The 22165-nt window shown below is 39.4% G+C and overlaps 1 protein-coding gene across 2 annotated transcripts in view; it reads left to right on the top strand.

Moving 5' to 3' along the window:
* The window catches only part of LOC139463736 (histone-lysine N-methyltransferase EZH2-like), a 177779-nt gene that overhangs the window by 25705 nt on the left and 129909 nt on the right, over window positions 1–22165 (top strand). For both annotated transcript variants that reach the window (XM_071244986.1, XM_071244987.1), the window contains exons 3-4: window positions 4205–4333; window positions 10865–10981. In XM_071244986.1, coding sequence (XP_071101087.1) covers window positions 4205–4333; window positions 10865–10981 — 246 coding nt within the window. The remainder of the gene's footprint in view (window positions 1–4204; window positions 4334–10864; window positions 10982–22165) is intronic.

Raw genomic sequence — 22165 nt, 5'->3', positions numbered from 1 at the left:
TACTGTATTTGTTTTAGAAAAAAAATCTTTGATGAGATAAACACCTTTGACATAGGTGATTCGAGTATGATTGAAAGGGTGTTTCCTATTTATACATGCAAATTCCTGCATTAAACCCTGCTCAAAACGTTAATAATCCCCATATATTCTGTTGTACAAAGTGCCTGGTTCTGTTATATGCGTTTTACACACAAGTGATGGCTCCTTCATGCAAGTGCGGTAAACTGCGTCCTTCCCGCTGACAGAGAGTACTACTTCTGTAGAAAAGCCATACAGAAACTAACTATGAAAACCTGTGTATGCGCACACCATGTTAAAATGTCACCTTGCTCCCGTCGGAACACCAAGTGAACGGATTACCAGTCTGTTATTACCTTAAGTTGTGGTAATACAATTATGACAAGTATATACGTGCTTCGATAGGAAAATAATTTGGGAGCACAGCGATATGAAACTTTCAGTCAAAAACCCCAGGATAATACTTTTTAAAAATCTGGTGTTCTCGGCCGTCGGATCATGTTTTAACTGTAATTCCCCATGTATGCGGCTCTAGGATGAGCCTGCTACCAACAGCTTAATAAATGCGCTATAGCGCTACCCCTGTGTTGCTATAGCATTGTCGTGGCTCATGCTCCAACATGCACACGGCTGACACATACTTGTGAGTCTGAGGCAAGTTGACACGCTTTGAGTAATATGCATGCGCAATTCATTGTTTACTTAACGCTGAATATATGAATGTCACCTTTACGGTAAACAAAGAAGTCGTCATCCATACCTAATGCACTACAGTTGTCGCTGACAGTTTGTATCGGTCGAGAGCAGGATGGGGCCACACAGTCAATACAGGAACTGTGCAACAAATCTGTTTACTGAATGCATCGCCTGGTGCCAGTCGCTCTATTTCCTCTATAGCATGTATAGTGCTAGTGCTGTCTTGCTATAGCCTTACTGTGGCTCAAGCTCTAATAGGCATGGTCTAAGGCAAACAGAAACACTGTGAAGTCTATCACATGCATGCGTGATTCTTGGTTTATTTCACGATGTTTTCCTATTGACAGTGTGTATTGTGAATTCACACCAATTCCTGCAATGCAGATATGACATCACATAATCAAGCCACATCTGTCGCCCGCGAGACAGTCGCCTTGCCGAAAATACCACGTTCAGCGATAGCCAAATCAGATAAAATGTGCACCCATGATTTCTATAGTCTGTTTCTCCATGTTGTGCGCCCATGTTTCTTTTGATAAAACTAAATAGAACCGCCAAGCCGCTTTAGTTTCCACATGCATCCAAGAACACAAATACGATGTTGATTAGTAATACAAGTTGCAATGTTTTCTATATGCAGAATTGCTGAAGATACAAGCGTAAACGAAAAGATATTGCTATAGTCTGTTCCTGCTTGCGTTGTCCACCAGCAGTATGTACACTGTACCTTACTGATGCTGATAACTGTTCATTCTTCAGCCTTGATTGACAACGGTATAACAGAGACCATAAAATAGATAATTATATGGTCTCTTGCTATAAGGATATATACCGAAACGTCTTCCTTTATAGTAAATACAGAATTTGTTATCTCTAGATTTGAAATTAGTTAACATCCATTAATTATCTTCCTCATGTGCATCATTTCAAACTGTAATTCAAAGACTTTGCACTATATATTCACAGTTTGTATGGGTCGAGAGCAGTAAATACACGACCTGGGAAACAATACAGTGCCAGTTTCTGCACTATAGCGCTATTGCTTGCTATTCCGTTACCGTGACACTCACCAGTAGACCCCATTTACACACCCCCATTGCATTAGGGGAAGCAGATACACTATATCTTCTAGGTGTGTATTGGCCAATGGGGTCAGACAGTCAGTGCACGACCTTGCATTAGTGCTGAGAATACAACTTTCAGACATAACCGAATCAGCATGTTGACACGTGAATTCTATAGTCTGTTTCTGCAGCCGTTCACTAGTGGCGTTATGCAAGAAGACTCTCTGACATGCGTAAACCATAGCCATAGAACACAGTTGCAGTTCACCAGGAAACAGGGCACAACATCACATCACAGACATCACGGGTTAAACACAATATTGCAATAGTAACAATGTTAAATGATTTAGCATTTATATATTAGCTGGCTCTCAAATATATGTTTGTTTTGAGAACTGTCAAATATGAAATGATAATGGATCGAGCGTGTACACAATGGTGTATGCCGGATGAGTAGATGTGACTAATCAATTTCAACCTGAGTTTAACCTGAAACAAAGTCTTGTAAGATTGAAAAAATCAAAATGTCAGTGAAATTGACTTTATTCAACTTGTCACTGATTCGTGTCAATTGAAAGATCCCAGAGACTGTTGTGTGACAGATGAAGCTAACAATTATCCAGGAATATATCTGCTTGTAAACATCTTTGCTACTACATGTTATACACCATTTAAAAGTCTTATCCTACTGTTCAAACATATGAAAGCTATGTTTATTACATTATTTGAATAATGCATTTACAATTTAATTAAGTTCGTTGTAAATAAAAGAAATATAAGCTTACACATTCATAACGTCCAGATTATGGACGAAGGAAGTGAATATTTGACGATTTGCAGCAAATATAAGATTTCATAAAATACACTTACCTATTTCTTTTTTATTTTCATTGTTTACGTATTGGCAAATTATTTTTAAAATAGTTAAAAATAGTATCTGTCTTCACCCATTTCTCGATAACAGCGGATGTCCGCAAAGTAACATGAAGAAATAACTATGTTTCGAAGCTTCATATGAATAATTCAGACATCGAAGACTGCAATCTGACACACCATTAGGAAGCTTATTTTTCATCTACATGACAGTAACCGCGCCTGGAATATTTTTGTTGTTGAAACATAAAAATATATTGGATAAAAATTGGTTTCTAATGACACTTGCTTGCCGAAATCTGCTACAAGGTTCGCGATTGGTCAAATTTGAGCATGTGACCAATCAAAAAACAACCTTGAGTCTTTACTTGTGTACGATGATTTTCAGATTTTGACGAAAGGATTTTGTTGAGTAGTGTTATTCTAAACGTTTTAAGCAGGAAATCGCGATTTATATTAAAAATATGGACTTTATGGATGAATCTTGTTAGGTTACGAGCTGTGACAAAGATTTTTTTCATGCATATGTTTTGGCATAAACATCGTGTCCGAGCCGAGAATTCGAGGCAACGAAAGCCGAGATGTCATTTGACTTACATTACACGCGATCGCACACAAAGATGAAAATAATAGTTTAGATGTAAGTTTGACAACTTTTAGATATATTTTTATTGGTTTTATATATTACGTACTTTGTATAGTATATTCAAAGATTTGCTTGAAACGACTTTATTTTGCTCATTGACATGTCCGATGTGGACTGGTTGTCAAACTTGAAGTGTGTGTCCAAGACTTTTATTTTCAATAACAGTGTGGGAAATAGTGAATATTTGTTTTTAATTTAGCGATAGAAAAGGATAAATAGAAATGGAATACGTATTTCATACGTTGTGAAATGCCCGAGATCTAATAAATGAATGATATGACCAGTAGGTTCAAGAAATTATATACTTTTTTGACGTGATTACGGCTTTGCCGGTCGACCGGCCTGCTGTGTCTGGGGACTCGAGGCTTCTTGACTTGATTTTTTTTCTCGCCAAGAGATAAGTGTTTTAAAATATTTCGTTGCATTTCTCAAACTTCACTTGCAAATGCGACCAAATCACTCGCAACTTTGAGCCCTGTGTTGTGTAGACATCAATGTTAATAATAGGTGAAAGGCTCTGTTGATCACTGCACAAACAAAAATATAAAATTAACATTATATTTGCCATGGGCTAGTCATGCTAGTCAGCGTTAGAAATTGGCGCTAGTCCAATAGTCCTTGCCAAACTGCCCAATAGTTATGGTATCATAAGGACTAGTAGAAATTTGCCATTTTTAAGGGTTTTGTTATATGTTATCATTTTAAGGACAAGTGGACTACAACTGTTAGTTTCTAGCACTGCTAGTGCACTTGTGTTGACTTCTCACAGGGTCCTGTCAAGTTAGGAAGATAACATGATGATACCCACTACACTTCAAGTTTCTAAGTTTGATGTGATAAATATATTGCTTTTGATATTCGCTCATACATATACATGTAATAACAATGGTGTTTTTTTCATTTTCAGACATCATTTTCTGCAAACAGAAAACATATTTCTGATGAAATTGAAAAACAGAATGTATGGATGAAACAACAGCCCTTTCAACCATTACTTGCACCGGAGACCTTTAGTCATGTTCCCGTTACAAGAAGGGTAAGAAGTGCCTTGCAAAGCCAAAGATATGATGTATTATCTCTTACACTACTCCGACGACAGGTGGTATGTTTTGCTATTTCTCTTCCATACAATGTAAAGATCTAGTCTGCAGCTTCAGCACTCAGTTCTAATAATAGTAATATCAGGCTTAAATATATATTCTTGGTTCTCAGGCACCACCGCATCATGATAAAGTTCGGTTTTATTTCCATTTTAAATAATTTAAGATCGTTAAAAATTCTGCGTCTCAATCACATGACCCTGGCAGTGAAATACTAAAAATAATGCGATCTAATATGTTGTGCAATTACTTCCCTTTACAAGCGCAATGCTTTACTGTGCATCTTGTGTTATGCTCATGGTCATGGTGGCAGTTTGAGTTTGTGGGCTTGTTTTGCCATTTGGTCCATGACAACATGAATTTTTATCCCCCGACAAATAATGACGGGGGGGGATATAGCCATCAGTATGTCCGTCCGTCTGTAATCATTGTTTGTCCGGAGCATATTTCGTAAACCGTACAACCTAGCTTCACAAAACTTGGTAGACTTACCACTCAGGCTCAGTAGTAGTGCATTTTGCTATTTAGAGATTTTTAGAATTTTTTATTTTTGTCGTTTCCATGGAAACATGATGAACTTAGGAAATTTGAGGGTAGTTCTCTTGTGCGGAGCATATTTCCTAAACCGTACAATCTAGCATCCCAAAACTTGGTATACTTAACAATCAGGCTCAGTAGAAGTGCCTTTTGCTATTTAGAGATTTTAAGAATTTTATATTTTTGTTGTTTCCATGGAAATATTATGAACTTGGGAAATTTGAGGGTACTGCTCTTGTCCAGAGCATATTTTCTAAACCGTACAACCTAGCTTCGCAAAACTTTGTACACTTAACAATCAGGCTCAGTAGAAGTGCCTTTTGCTATTTAGAGATTTTTAGAATTTAATATTTTTGTCGTTTTTTCGTTTCCATGGAAATATGATGAACTTGCTAAATTTGAGGGTACTGCTCTTGTCCAGAGCATATTTTCTAAACCGTACAACCTAGCTTCGCAAAACTTTGTACACTTAACAATCAGGCTCGTTTTGTCGTTTCCATGGAAATATGATGAACTTATGAAATTTGAGGGTAGTGCTCTTGTCAGGACCATATCTCCCGAACCATACAATTTAGCTGCTCGAAAGTTTTTACACCTATCAAGCAGGTTATGTAGTGGTGCCTTTGCTATTAACATATCTACACCAATCTGCCAGATGGAAGCTTCCAGACAGGCACACTGGACACATACTGGTCAGATCACAAGATCACTTAGATATCCATTCATAAATGATGGTAGGCTTACATAAATACTATTGTCTTATACATGCAATAACATTTTTTTCTAAGGTGTACTATTTACCGATATCATATACTATATATGATGTGAGCTACATAAGCTAGTACATTCTCTTTATGCCTTTGTGTCATGAGGCTACTACAGAGCTATTCATATGCGAATCTGCGAAGTTATTGTTATTACAATTTCATGAGATCATTAGAAAGTGAGCTACATGAACCAATATTTAATAACCTTCATTATATTTCTGGTTTTGGCATCAAGGAAAATGTTTTCCTTGCCAATCTAAATACATTTGAAGGTACACACAGTTTACCGACATGCCATGTCGGGGGGATATGTCATCTTTGGATGACTCTTGTTTATCTTACTGATTGCCAATGACCCCCGGGCTAAGTAGTAACATAAAGGATGTGTCCTAGGCAGGGTTTTACCTTGACTTTCAAAAGTGGGGGTTCAGGGGACAGTGGTCATGATTGATGGGTAAAATAACAGACACCCATAACTAATCTTGGTGCGCTGAAGGTACAATATAAGTTGTAGCATGATCATGAGAGTTACAAGGGGTTTTATGCGTTTTATTAGGTTTTATATAACAAGGTGTAGGCGAGTGGTATGAAACCTCACGAGGGACGCATTAAACCCCATGTACCCCTCATGCACCTACAACAAATTTATCTTACGACATGTTTTAACATCAGCGTAGCTCAAGCCAACACACACAGATCACTACAACTCCTGCCACCATCCCCAGATAAAACAAGCCATCATCGTCACCCTGACACAACGTGCCAAATCCATTTGCCACCCTGATGCCCTCAGCAGTGAACTGGACCATCTCCAGGAAACCTTCACCTCCCTCAACAGTTAACCTGTCCACCTTGTCTCAAAACCATCCGCAAGAACTCCCATCCCAGACCCAAACCTGCCACATCGCCCATCAGAATCACCATACCCTACCAAGGCCCTGTCACTTATCAGATTTCAAGAACAAAGCCAACACAGATGTCAACTTTTCTAGCAGCCAATCTACAAGCAATGGCAGAGGAAAGAGCAGTGTAAGTCCCAAGCCCCGAGGATGTATATACCAGATCCCTGGAATTGTGGCCACCAGTTTTTTTAGAGAAACCCTCAGACCCCTCAACTTCAAGAACACAATACCTCTGTCAACAAATCTGAAATTTGCTATTTCCGAACACATCCTCAAGAACCAACATCATAACATCATGTGGGAAACCACCAAAGTCCACAAAGAAAACTAAAAGAAGCCATTGACATCAGGAGACACCAGCCAGCCATGAACTGTGGCCAGGGAACCTATCTGCCCAGTGCTTGGAATTTACTGCCCTGATCTTTGTCGGTTCTGATGATGTAGCTGTCTTCCATTTGTCCATTGCTATTTCCATTCTTTTACCTATCAGTTCTGAAAAAATCTGGTCTCCCATTTGCCCATTGTCCATTGCCAATAACCAATCTGTGATAATTTCATCCTTGCTTCCATTTGTCCATAACTATCAACTATCAGTGCTAATTACTGTAAAGTTTTGGCTTCCATTGTCTAATGCTAATCACCTAACAGTTTATCAAGGTGGGAGAATGTTTTGAAGTCCAAACCAGCAATAGTTCCAAATTGACATTGAAGGCTATAGACTATGGTGAGAAAATGTATTAAATGATAACATGCAGATGATTGTAGAAAGGGTGGTGGGTGGGTAAACAAAATATGTCATGCCTGAAACCTCTTTAATATGGCGACTATCAAAAAACTCCTAGCCTGAAATGCATTATGGGTCAATTAGCCAAGGCACTGTGGGTGATTTTTAATTGTGGGCTTGTTTTGCCATTCGCAAATTTGGTTAAAACATGAAGTTTTTCTTTTCCTGCATTCCTAATGCTTCTACTGCTATTTTTCTGACCTAGGAGACGGAGCTGTTGGAGGTCTGGGTACAGCAGTTGTTGTATCCACTAGTTGTGTGGCTTCCTTCCTCCTACAGCTACCACATGACTGGAAGTGGCAATCACGTACAATCACATTGCTGCTTGACATTGGCCTGTACAGACGCCTGAGAACTGAGCTCCCCAGCATCCTCTGCCTATCCTTTTTCTTATCATTTGATAACCAATATGTTCTCAATTAAGTAGTTTGTATTTAGGTGTACTAGGGTGGTCTTTACAGGCTTTCATTAGTGTAATTATTGCTTTTATTGCTTTTATTCCAACTACGCCCCAGTCATCACTTATAGAAACCATTTTAAAATTTTATTATGAACTTTGTTTCAAACACATATATGTTGGTATTTCTAAAAATGCCTTCCAAGGGCACTAAATTTGGAATCCAAGATAAATCTTGGAGTGGAGTTAATGACAAAATTTGTTAGTATCAGTTTCTTTCACAATGTCTTGAATATTTTTCTGTCACCCATCTCAGTAATATACCAAACAAAAAGTTGTGTTGCTGTCAAGTTTTATCATTTTCTGACCAACTTTTTCATGCGGCATATGACATTCACATTGGCCTACTATCACCTAGACCCTGTAATGAAATGCATGCATATAGCCTAATCTGTGATAATAAGCCTTAACTACGAAAACGTATACTATTAAAATATACTCACACGCAAAAGAAACGCAAGTCGAGTATGCAGTATACATGTTATTTATTTTCAACAGTAAAGACAAGAAATACTAATAGGGCAAGATTGACAAAAATTTGACTGAAGACAGTTAAATGGGCTAAAAGGCAGATGACATAATTGTTTTTTTCAAATGTTAAGGCTTACACAGTTTCGGGTCAATACCCAAAATGTCAGTCAATGCATAGTGTGACCACCATAAGCATTGATCACTGCCACACATCTTTTGTACATTGAGTGGATCAGACAATTTGTGAAGGCTCTAGGGATCCTCCTGCATACATCCAGAGCTGCTGTGCATAGTTCATTGGCAATTGTAGGGACTGGGCGCACATTGTGCAGACGCCTTTGAACCTCATCCCACAAGTGTTCGATGGGGTTCAGATCAGGGCTGAAGGCTGGCCACGGTAGAACACGGATGTTGTGTTGTTGCAGAAAGGCCATGGTAGCTCTGGCGACATGGGGATAAGCGTTGTCCTGCTGGAAAATGTGTTGTGGATGTTGTGCAAAAAATGGAACAACGTGGGGTCTGATCACTTGGTCGATATACCGCTGAGCAGTGACGCTGTGTCCCCGACCTTGACCAACATTCAGAAAGCACATGGGTCCAAGTCTCGCATTAAGTCCAATCGCTGCCCATATCTTCCGGGGTAGAATAGGTCTTAGCAACCCATGCTTGCCGTAAAAGGGGACTATGCTTGTCGTAAAACAACTAACGGGATCGGGTGGTCAGGCTCGCTGACTTGGTTGATGCATGTCATAGATCCCAATTGCGTGGATCGATGCTCATGATATCAATCACTGGATTGTCTGGTCCAGACTCGATTATTTACAGACCACCGTCATATAGCTGGAATATTGCTGAGTGCGGCGTAAAACAACAAACAAACAAACAAACAAACAAACAAAAATGCCCATATCATGACGCTAGGTCCACCCCATGGATCCATTTCCACAACGTTTTTGTCAACGAAACGATCACCTCGATGCCGCCAAATTCTGACTCTTCTGTCTGCATGGGAGACACAAAAGCAACTTCATCAGAGAAGATGACACGCCTCCACTCACGATGACGCCAATTGTGATGACCCTGTGCCCACTGAAGTCGTGCTTGTCGATGCCGTGGTTGGAGAACAGGACGACGTGCTGGTCGGCGACATCTGAGGTTGTTAGAACGGAGAATCAGTTCACAATGTCCCGGCTAAGTGTCGATTATGTGTTCCTATCGTCTGTCGAGCACTTTCACTTGCAGTTACGAACGGATGTTGCTGGTGTTGGTGGGTAATCTGCCGATCTTGTCGAGGTGTGGTGACCCTAGGATGGCCGCTCCGAGGAAGGTCATCTGTGGTCTGTGTAGCATTGTATCGATGCAGAAGACGGTAAATTGTGGTTATGTTAACGTTGAAATGACGGGCAACATCTTGGACAGAATCTCCAGCTTCCAAACGTCCGAAAGTCTGGTTTCTCCGAATTTGAGTTAGGCGTGGCATTGTTGACCAAGGAGTGGTAGGTCCAAGAATCGGCCACAGTTTTATACCCACTACAGTTCGTGACAGTTCGCGCATTTTCGATTTCGCGAGAAATGGGTGCATGATACCCACATATTCATTGAAATGGTGCGTTTTGGCTATTCGTTTTTTATGTTGCCTTTTTACTCAGGGCTTCCAAAATGCAACCCAAAATATTGATAACATCATCAGGCTTCACTACATGCTAAAACTCGTATCAATTAATGGTTCTGTGTTTGTTACCTACTTGCTTAAAACAACTTGCGTGTGAGTATATATGCAATGTCTTAAGTTAGGAACTCAAACATCGATGACAACACTTTATGTACCGATTGTAAAACATCAACAAAGCAACCTGGAATGAACGATCCTGTCGCCTAGCTTCGGACGTCCCTGTGGTTTTCCATTACGCTGAATCACAGAACCTATATTTTAAGACATGACCATAGATATATCATTGGTTAGGCGAAAAGATAAACTGCCCTTACACTAGTGTGAAGTTTACTTATAGAGTTATCCATCTACAGTTAATACAGTAACATCACTAACATGTACTGCTCATGTGCTGCATACCACATGTGCTGTCCATTTAAACTTGGTCAATGCAGTGAGTTAGTGAAGCGAAAATATATTGAAAGAAATCCATGAAAATTAACTATAAATAAGTACAGACTGCCACCGTGGTCTAGTGTTAGAGCGTTTGCCCAGAGGGCAGAAGGTCGTGGGTTCGAAATCCGGATGCGTCATACCAAAGATGTTAAAAGATGGTCCTTGTTGTTACCCTGCCTGGTGCTCAACAGTAAGGGGCTAAAACACATGTGAAATATATGTACAAACAATCTTGTTTACAGAGTATTTGGCATATTTATTATTAGAAATTGACTACAGTTGGTATGTATAGGCCTATGACAGGGTTTACTTATTTATCATGTTGATTGTGTTTTCATGCTGAATACAGAAAGGATATGCTCTAAATTTATGATTAATAATAATCCTGATAACACTAACCATGCTCACAGCAGTGTCTTATATGTAATGGATGTTGTTTCAGTGTGAAGTAGTCAGCGGTGTCAACTTTCCTCCCCAAACATGCTCACTGCGGATGATGAAAGACCTGAAGCCAATCCCTTGCATGTACTGTTGGGCCCCTCTTCAGCAAAATTTCATGGTGAGTTCACTTTTTTGTGCAGGGATGCAGGAAATACAAAGTTGTCAGTAGGATAAACAAGATTTCTTTCAAACATTAATGCTCACCTGAACAAAAAGATTAAGTTAGCTACTATACCTATACTCTTGTGCATTTTGCAGGGAAATGGACCAGATGACGTATTTTGATACCCCAGTCCATCAAACAATAATTTAACTGGAAGAAACAAAACATTTAAATATAATGCAAACATTCATAATTTATTATTGCTACCACAAATATATTTAGCATTTAATCTCAACAAAACTTATGTTTCACTTTACCGTATTTTCTTGAGTATAGTGCGCACCCATGTATAATGCGCACCCCCCTCTAGCGGATTCAATATTTTTTGGGGAAAAAATTTGAATACCAAGCGCAGAAATTTTTTTTACACCGTACTCCTTTAGCAAAGTCTGGCAAACAAAAGGGTGATGAGAAACTTGGTCAGTACAAATTCTAAATTTGAGATAAAAAATCACCAGACATGTTGATTTACCGTTTAAATTGTATTTTTTGTTCTGCTAGGCATTGTTTTATATCCGGGGATTAAGATTACCATGTGTATTTTCTCGTAAACTAAGCCGGACACAGCAATCAGCTGTACACACGTTTTCTTGGAATCTGCCGGTGATTTGGTCAAGACACACCCAATGATATAACTTCACAGGATTTTAATGCAAGGATCGGCAAAAATGGTATCTGAAACTATTTTTTTATCAGGAATAATATATTCCAATATCTTGTTAATTTAGATGCAGCTTTTACTAAACATATTTAAAATGATAATAACCCTAAGCGAAGCAGCTGATCACTATTGCCGGGTATTATTTTTTTACATGGAACCAGTCTGACCAGTCACCGTCAAAGCACGTGATCGCAAGAATTACGTGTTGACATAGAATCATCCAACAAAAACAAATATGTCTTTTAACGAGTCACAGTATGGCATTTATGATATATGTATCCATTCTCTGCCAACTAAAGTTTGTTTCATGGCGTCAGTAGCGGTAATCTGACCGTGGTTGCTGTTAATAACGGTGAGTTGTGCGATCTTCCGATCGCTTCACACACGATCTCGCCGATATTAATTAAAACAATATTAAAAGGAGTTTTGAATAAAATTAATAAAATAAGTTTCAAACATAAGTCCAGATATACAGAGAACACTTTTTATAGGCGGACAGTGTAATTACATGACTAATTTGCGTACTTTAGTATGGATTTGTTGACATGGTATTTCCGGTGTTACGTGCTCACGGTAATGTCTTTCCATGGGGGAAAAAACATCAAAACTCATTAATTTGTGTATAATGTGCACCCCCTTCTACACAGCTGTAGTTGTTTTTTTTAAAAAGTGCGCACTATACTCAAGAAAATACGGTACTTGTTTATATCATCGGATTATATGTTTAGGGACATCATACATTTTGGACGGTCATGTTTATCGCGATTGTTCACACTATAATGTGGGGTGTGAAGTCACACAGGTATTGTAAATACTCAGATGATAGCTTGTTTTTAAGATCAAATGTTGTATAGGTGAGCGGGACGTTTGACAGTTGTTAATTTGATTTTTTGTGAGAAAGCTTTGAATGTTTTGTAAGTAGCCGAAAACCAATAATACAAGGATATTCCATAGCTAAAGTAAACATTGTTTTACATAAAAACAGCCCTTACTGCCAAAAAAGAATACAAAAAGTAATTCAGAAGTTACAAAATCAGCTTAAACAAGTGGAAACTCTATCAAAACATGAGCCTAAAAAATTCTGGAAACTATTAGATAAAGTTAGAACTTCCATTTCAGAAGGAATCTGTTTTTCCTGATCTTGAGGAGATGACAACCCACTTCAGGCATTTTTCAACACTTAAACAAATCAAATATATCTTCTCTGAGCACTCTGCATAATTCATCAAGAGAGATGTCATGGAGATTAGCAAATATGTGACAGACTTAATAAACCGATAAATGCAAATGAAATTCACACTTGTATAAAAGAGTTCAAAGCAAATAAAAGGAGAAGATAACATACGTAGTGAACTTTTGAAATCAAATGAACAGTACATGGATAGACCAATTGGTTCTACTGTTTTGTGATGTCTTAAAGGGGCACTGCTCTCTGACAATTTGCCAGGACTGGTTGTTGCCTTTTCACAATGTCAATGGTGAAAAAACAATAACAATGTATACCAGGAAATGGAGATAATAGATAATCCTTCCAAATGTAAAATTATCATATATGGTCAAGTGTCCACCCACGTCCCAGATGTGTCATGGTGTATAACAGATGAGACGATAACTGTCACATCAAGCACTACATACTTGGGCATTAAGCTAAACAGGAATCTAAAACTGGCAGATTCAGTAGCAGAGGCTTGCAAAGGTAAAAGCATCTTTTCACGCACTGATGGGTATAGTTATGAAAGCAAAGGTCCTGACAGGACATGATTGGAGACCCCTGTTGTTGACTTTTCAATGTTGAAGTCTTGTAGACGACCTCATCTACCATGGCTTCCCACTCTACCACTGCCACTTCCACTTTGTCAGTGGCTAGTGCTTCTGGGATCCCATGTTGTGACCTGCTGCGGTCCGAAGATCAACTCCATTGGCACAGAAACAGCCTCAAGATAAAAGCGCTTGTCCTAGCCATCACTTGCTGGCAGAGTATTCTAGGTCAAGCCCTGTTGATCATATCCATGGACAACATCATCAAGATGTGGTCTTCCACTCTCCATCCCTGCTAAACCAGACCTTACGCTTCTTTGATTTGGTGGTCAGCCTGGACATGTAGTAAGGATTTTGCTTTAGCTTAACATCCATCTTCACACGGACTGTGTGTCGACAAAGGCCCTCTGCTATGACAGACGCCAGGTTCCATTGACAGCGTCACCGCATTTTCTGGAGTTTGCGCAGCACACGTCAGTTGAAGGGCTCTACCATCTCTGTGTACCTGGTTGCCATTAACTCTGTGCTTACCGTCTCAGTCGATCGGAGAATGATGAAAATACCCGAAAACATTTTGAAGATCTGCGTAGTTTTCCTGGTTCTTCAGACAGCTGCCTTCGAACCACTCGTCTTCCTTCTATGATCTTAAGAAGATGATGGTGTTCCCACTGGCTCTGACTACTGCTGTACCCCTCTTGTCACAGTTGGATGTCAGCTGGAATACAATTTCCTTGTGGCTTTGGAAAGCTTATAAAGTTGCCTGATTGGACCCACCCAATGCTAACAACCCTCATGAGATCAAGGCAGTCACATCTACCATGGCTGTTCACAGTAACTGCTCCATCAAGTCGATCATGGAAGGCTGTTATTGGCGATCTGACATCGTCCTCGCAAGCCACTATCTCCCTTATGTAGCCTTTGAAGGTGTCATCGGCGTTCACAGTTTTGGTCGCCTGATTGTGGCCCAACAGGTCACCAATCCCCAACGCCACTGATTCTCTGATAACCTGAGCAGGGTCTGTTGACCTTTCTGGTGTTTATCATCCCAGACTAGAGGGCTCTAGTGCGTTCCTCAATTGCTCTTAGATCGTAGATGTTGGAGTCAACGCCAACGCCAACGCCACTTATTGTCCGATTAGAGGGCCCTACTGCGTTCCACATTTGCTCTCAGGAATGGTCGTAGATGTTGATGCCGACTCCGCCATTTCTTCAATACCCCAAATGGGGGCAGTCAAACTCTCTGGTGTTTATCACCCCAGATTAGAGGGCTCTACTGCGTTCCACATTCGCTCTTACTCTTAGGTAAGTTCTAGTTTGGGGCTACCTCATTCTATTTCTGTCACCTATTCGGGTTTTCCTATTTGCATCGACTGTCGTTTCCTGAAGACAGGAATGGTCACTTGTATCAGATTTATCGGACCGTGAGCTACGCTGCCTCCCCATGAAGTTTCAGATGTTCTGTTTAAAGCAGTTATGTGTTTTGATGTGACGTCATTGTATTGCTCAAGACAAATTTGAGATTTGAGATAAAACATCACTCAAATTCTACTAGGTATTGTTTTGGATGTAGAGATTAAGATTACTGTGTGTACTTTCTCATAAACTAAGCCTTTTTTCTTGTAAACTAAGCCGGAAACAGTAAGCAACTGTACACATGTTTTCTCACAATCTACCGGTGATTTGGTTAAAACTTAGCCAATAATCAGTGTTTCCGTTTTTTGTCAGTCGGACATTGGACCGGCCATTATGACTTGCCATATGTATGCGGTTTTGTAGACTGAAGCCGCGTTCGGCTGGTACGCTGCTGACAGGTATCGTCATGGCTACAGCTGCGAAAACAGCAAAATCTGGATAAATATCCTCATAATCAGCCATGATTACTCGACAATTCTGTTAAAGTGTGTGTGTTCCAAGTCCCACAACTGTAGTTTTAGTAGCTGGCGAAATCACGGTTGGCCTGGTCGCCATCTATGATATATGTGACGTCCTTATTTATTGTACCAATCACAGGACTGAAATGGGTAATCAGCTGATTTAGGGAATCCCTTCCATAGTTATTCCCAGTGAGATGGGTTCAGGACTTTGTCAAGACAAGTAAGGGTAGACAGACTGTATTCAGGAAATCTGGCATCTAATGTACTGCACAATTCATCGATGAAGCCTGCACGTGAATTTTGAAAAGTGTGCACCGAACATGCATCTGCATATGTAACTTTCACACCACGGAATACACCGTTTGTGATGTTGTCAATAAATGATTGCTCATTTTCTCCTGGTGTTTTTAGCAATCTTTGCAATGAGTTGCAGGTTGAGTTCAAAATTGGCATTATCATGCCGAGATTCAGATTGTTTTTCTGAAATATTGTGACAGGTTTGACTTGGCTGTTCGTTTCCTTCACCTTTTTTATTCACAGACATTCTTCTTTGAGTGAATTTAAACAAACAGATTGAGAAAAATCACCAAATTTCTGCACAACGTGTAGTTTGCAAGTTACGTTTGGCGCCTGTGACGTGTCCCTTGCAACAATAAAAAACAAATACCGCTTACAGCATAATCAGCAACTGACAGTCTGGATTGTCTCCCCTTGACTGTTAAATAAATGGACAGTAAATCAGATGCCATGGCATTGCCGTTTAAATTAAAATAAACTAGGGTTTATTTCTCACAATATTGTGACAAGTTTGTCCATATGATACAACACATCTGATAGCATGTAGGTTGTTGCAATAAATGAGTAGGTTTTGATTTTTTTCTGGATGTTGACTGCTGCACCATTATTTCGCTCTGCTGCTGCTTCTATTTCCATGACAAGTGCTGGCCAGTTATCTTTCGTCCCCGTAACAGCCCTCCCTACGGACAGCCAACGCACACTGCACGGCTGTTTTACACTTGACAAATCGGAATCAGAAAGAACCTCTGACAGTTCACGTCATCTGGCATATCTCGTCGCTGAATATTCCTACAGTTTTGTAAATGCTATTCAGTGTTTCTCTATAGCGATAGTCTTAGATACTTTGGCTGCATCAGCGGATGCTAAAGCCACCCTGTGGGCGATACAGTGCACAAGAATCATGAAAGGGCTGCCACCTTGTTGCAGTCGAACACCGACCCCACTTCGCAGTCAAGTCATCACACTTGCGCCATCAGATCCAAGACCGATAACTTTTACGATAGGAATGTTCCACTGAACTAACACCTCTTTAACCTTCTCTGTGACACACTCGGCCGTCCCACTGTGTACCGTAAAATTACCAAGAAATAATTAGTGCTTTTAACTAAAGCATGTTCCATTTCTTCCACTGAATCAGAATGTGTATATACCACACCACTTAAACTGGTACATCCATTTTTTTCCTGCAAATCCAAGAGACTAGAAAATTTATTAGTAGCAAGATTTTCTTTTGCCATGAACAATACAGTTCTCATCATCACAGTCAATTTTTCATCATTTTTTTCCATTGCCACATTCATATGAGTTGCCATGGAAGTTCTTTGATACATCGTGGTAACAGCATGGTGATGTGCCGCGCTATCGCGATGCTCTTTCCATGCCGACTTCTTCATATTAATGCAACCTTTTGTAAATCCTTTTTGTTTACAAGCTGCCTCACATATCTTGCAGTACATCATTATTGTACCTCATTCCTCTTCATAACGTAGCCATTCCTGCAACCATTCAGAATTAAATTTCCAAATTTTAGCTTGGCTGGCCTTTTGACAACTGACAGTTGACGTATCTGACCCCATCTCAGTCGTTAAATCAAGTTTACGTTTTTGAGCAATTATTTTACTACAATCACCAGTATCTTTGTCAGTCTACTAGACAATTTTCTTACTTTTAAAAGGTGATTTAGACCCTCCGTCCCCGAGCGTACTGTTTTTGCCCCCAAAGAATGATGACAGTGTCATCTGCTTGCCTGCCATTATTACAGCTGTACACTCATGCTCAGGCTCCTCTCAGCAACAGCCCCTATCACAATGTTACGTAACGAAGGTATCAGAGCTGGCAGTTACACGTGGCTCACCCTCCTACCCAGAGTTCCATGCAGTCAGCATAGGTCCTCTCAGATGATTCGTCACATCTCAATTCAAGCAAAGACGTATATATATATATATACATCTTAGATTCAAGATATTGCATATGTATTTCATCTAATTTTTGACGAGCCTATCAATTTAGATAAACATATGTCTTACATTGTGTAAGTAAGATTCATTGAGAAAATATCATGAAATGTGAAAAACTATCACTATTTGCATATTTATTCTTTGTTCACATTGGATCCCACTCCGGCGCTGTGGTGACTTAGCATCGCTCCACTGCCACAGGCTAATTTGCATATCACGTCACCGGACTTTTCTCTTCTTTGTAAACCAACAAGCTTTTTCAGAAATCAGTAAAGACAAGCTTTTTCAGAAATCAGTAAAGAACAGACTAAAGCAAGTATTTGGGGGCGCTTTGCATATTGTTTTGCATAATTATATAGATACGCTACTACAACTGCGACAGTGAGTTGCATGACAATACATATGATATTTACACGTTAAAGTGACATCATCGCATTAGCTCTCTGTAGGTTTCGATGACAGCACATGGTGCCAAAAATATTTTGTCATGCACCTTTTGCATTTGTGGTAGCATATCTAGATCTATATTATTTTGAAAAACAATATCTAAAGCTCACCAAAGGCTTGCATTAGGCCAGTCTGTTCTGTTTTCAGAATAAGCGCGTTTGTTTTCAAACACACTAAAGTTCAGTCACATGATTGTGATATGCAAATTAGCCAATGGCAATGGTGCAATGCGAAGTCATCACTGCGCATGAGTGTGCACGTGGTTCTGCACTCATTCGGAAAATATCGTTTAAATCTGTTACTTGATTACTATAGCTTTGTTGTTTCTAGATACCAAAGATATAAAGATGTAATCTGAATGATTTGATTCCAGTTTATTTTTAGAAAACTGGGATTTCCTTTCTGTGTGGAAGAGAAACACGGACTGATTTTAGAGTTGAGTGAACAAAGATTAAACACCTTGTTGCAGACAGAGACTCGGTTGAAGTTATTTTTTTCTTACATTCTTTCTACCGGACACTGGGACCGTCGCACTAAACATTTACCGGTCTTTGCCATTTTTTGCCGGCATAAACAGAACAGATACTGATAATGTACTTTAAAGAATTTTGATGCAATAATTAGGTAGAATTACTTTATCAAGAATAATATATTCCAATGTTGTGTGTACACAAGACTTATTTATTCATGCATATTACGCACTCGTGTTTTATATGCACCATTGATTATTATGTCGAATACCGTATATATTTCAAATAATAATAACCATCAGCTGATAACTATTGCTGGATACTTATTACATATGGAACAATATAACCAGTCACCATCAAGGCTCCCGCCCTCATAAAAAACAAATGGCTTTTAAGAAGGCAAAGTATGTCATTTCTGACACAGTAAACTATGTTTATAACGAACACGCATATAAAGAACTGGCGGATATAACAAACTCTTTTGGGTCCCATCCATTTGCTGTATATGTATGCTTATAACGAACTACGGTTATGATGATTTAACTGAGTGGTCCCTTTGAGTTCATTATAACCATAGTTTACTGTATACATGGTATATGTATCCATTCTCTGTCAACTAAAGTTTGTTTCAAGGCGTCAAAAATTGTTATCTTACCCTGGTTGCAGTAAATCACGTTAGTTGTGCGATTTACTGATCACTTCATGCATGATTTCACTGAAACCTCACTGTCAGCTACATCTCTTGCGCATGCATTAGCGTCTTCACAGTTTACCAAACGTCTAATGTGCGTTAAGTTACAATGCATATGCCCTTGGTTAGCGCCAATACTCCAGCATGTACGTGGATATTGTCGCATTAGGCCTTCTCACCAGGCATTTCTTCAAAGCCTTCTGGAATAGGAGGGGCTACTCACTGTAGTAGAAGCCGATCGCCTTCTAGGAGAGCACGTCACCATCATTCCGATTCTTCAGGCTTACCAAATGACGAGGGGGGTTCCTCTGTTGAGTGGAATACACATCTTAGCTTAGCACTAATGCCTGAGTGGCTAGCAGACTGTCTTGTGTCAGTTGCTCCTCACTCTGGTAATGGGGTTGATAAGAAGGATACCATATGATCACATCTCACCTCGATTCCGGTGGATCCAATGTTGACACATATGGTGAAGGCACTGGACCAGGATTTCTCAGACTCACACTTGCGCCATCATTCAAACCTTCAAAAATCAGGAAAGATGATTTTCCTATTCATCCTTTTTAGGTGGCAGATCACGCTCATAGTTTGGATGAGGATTTACAAAGGATGATAGGCTCGTACACTTAAGTACAAGATACCAGATTTGCGTTTATTGAAACAGAAATCAGGCTTAAACCTTTGTCAGCACTGGCTTCTTCAACCCGTGCTATATATCAAGATCTAATGGAAGATAATCCTAACCGTCTCGATCACTTCCAAACTGTGGTTGACTTCCAACAGCATCAAATTGACCACATGAGGAACTCTCTCAGGGCCGCACTAGCAGAGATTACCTTGACACAAGGGCTTGAGCTGTCCAACTTGGATTCCAAGTTTAAGCGCAGGCTCTTACGTCAACCTTGATCAACTAGCGTTCTGTTCAACGAACAAATCGTCGACACATACACTAAATTATCTAAGGCCAAAACAAAAAATATTCTTGGTTCTGAGGCACCGCCGAACGTTTAGTTTTTATTTCCATTTTCAAAACAAACAAAACAGTGAAATGCTACAATACTTTTAAAAAAAAGTGCAATCCAATATAACGTGCAGTTATTTCCCTTTTCATGTGCACTGCTTTACTGCACATCTCATGTGTTATGGTCATGGCGGCAATAGGAGTTTGTGTGCTTGTTTTGATGTTTGCAAATTTGGTCAATGAAAACATTAAATTTGCGATACAACATCACAAGACATGATGATGGTATTCAAATACAAATTCAATGGTATTTGTGTACTGTATGCGGGACAACGTTTCATACGCAGAGATTAAGATTTACAATTACATGTGTATATGTCTCGTAAAATAAGTGGTAAATCGATGCTAATTTATATACCCCGTCAATAAAGCGAATCTGAATGAAGCACATCACTAGTGCATACAAAATCCCCACATTTGCAATGAAAACGTGTTTGTCTTCCGCAGAAAAAAATTACATCATATCCCTTGAGTGAATACAGGGAAGTGAACAGATTATTACAATTAAACTTGGCCAATACAAATTTGAAATATGAGATAAAACATCACTAGACATGATCATGATGATGATTTACCAATTAAATTGTATTTCCTGCTCTGATTGGCATTCTTTTATATGCAGAGATTAAGATTACCGTGCGTCTTGTCTCGTATTGTAGCAATCAGCTGTACACACGTTTCTTGGAATCTACCAGTGATACAGTAAAACATTACCCAATAATATAATTTTAAAGAATTTTGATACAATGAGTAGAAGAATTGTATGTGAAACTATTATTTTATCAGGAATGATTTATTCCAAAATCATGTTAATTGCAGCTTTACTGCCGGTATATGTATGTGAAATAAATTAATAACCTAAAGCGAAGCTGATCACCATTGCCGGAATTGTTTTCTTATAGAAGAATTATGGAAGAATTTGAGCAATCACCATCGATACTCCCGCGCCCGCGATAGCAAAAACTTTATGTTGACATATAATAGTCAAACTACAACAAATATGACTTTCAGCGATTCAATGTATGGCATTTATGATATATATTCATTCTCTATACATTAAAGTTCGTTTCAAGGCATCTATAGCGGTAATATGACCGTGGGTGCTGTAAATAAGGGTGAGTTGTGCAATCTTCCGATCACTTCGCCCTCTCCCCCGAAAGCCTCCTAATACTAGTTATGTAAACGCGCCTTATACACAGCTATTTACGCATTTGGATTCTTAAAAATTTGTACACAACCCCCCCCCCCCCCCCCCCCAAAAAAAATAGCCGCCAAATATTTTCAAAAGCTATTGCCTAAGAACCAATTTTATTTTATTTTTCAGCCTAATTACGCTAGGTATGACACTGCGCTCAAAACATTTGAGCACATTTCTAAGAGTTCCTCCCAACGGGCAGGCAGGTTGGCAATTATAAGCCAAGACTCTCATCCCTCAAGGAAGGTCAGGATCAGATTTCCTTCGAGGTAAAGGGCGTGGCAGAGGTAAAGCCACAAGGCTTGTATCACTTTAGCTTGGTTTTCCCACTGGTTTTACAAGAAGTTCTGATTGAGACCAAAGACAATTGTCTAAACCACTTGTGGTAAAAGATTTCCTGCATACAACGCAGATTTTCCTCAGCGTTCAGCAGTGATTGGTCTCATCCTGAGGGATCTGTAAACTTTCCTGCAATACTCCCGTATAGCGATGTACATTCAACATTGGCTAAACATTGGCTAGGCGATATTACTCTTGTTGAATTTGTTTAATGTGGCGTCTCGTATCTTAGCTATCTGTTGACGAGTGCTTTTATTCTACATGGGAGCGGAGAGTGGATCACTTACAAACACTATTTTCAAGTCTGTCCAGGTAAGGCACAACTCGACTAGAAGCTCTCATACTTGATTTTTTCAACTTTTACAAAAACTTGTAGACCACAATTTGCTACCCTCTATTCAATAGCCACATACACTCTTGTCAGTGTT

This window comes from Haliotis cracherodii, unplaced genomic scaffold (genome assembly GCF_022045235.1).
Source record: "Haliotis cracherodii isolate W230 unplaced genomic scaffold, xgHalCrac1.p SCAF_16, whole genome shotgun sequence".
Classification (NCBI taxonomy): Eukaryota; Metazoa; Mollusca; class Gastropoda; order Lepetellida; family Haliotidae; genus Haliotis; species Haliotis cracherodii.
This window is presented reverse-complemented; position numbering and strand designations above follow the sequence as displayed.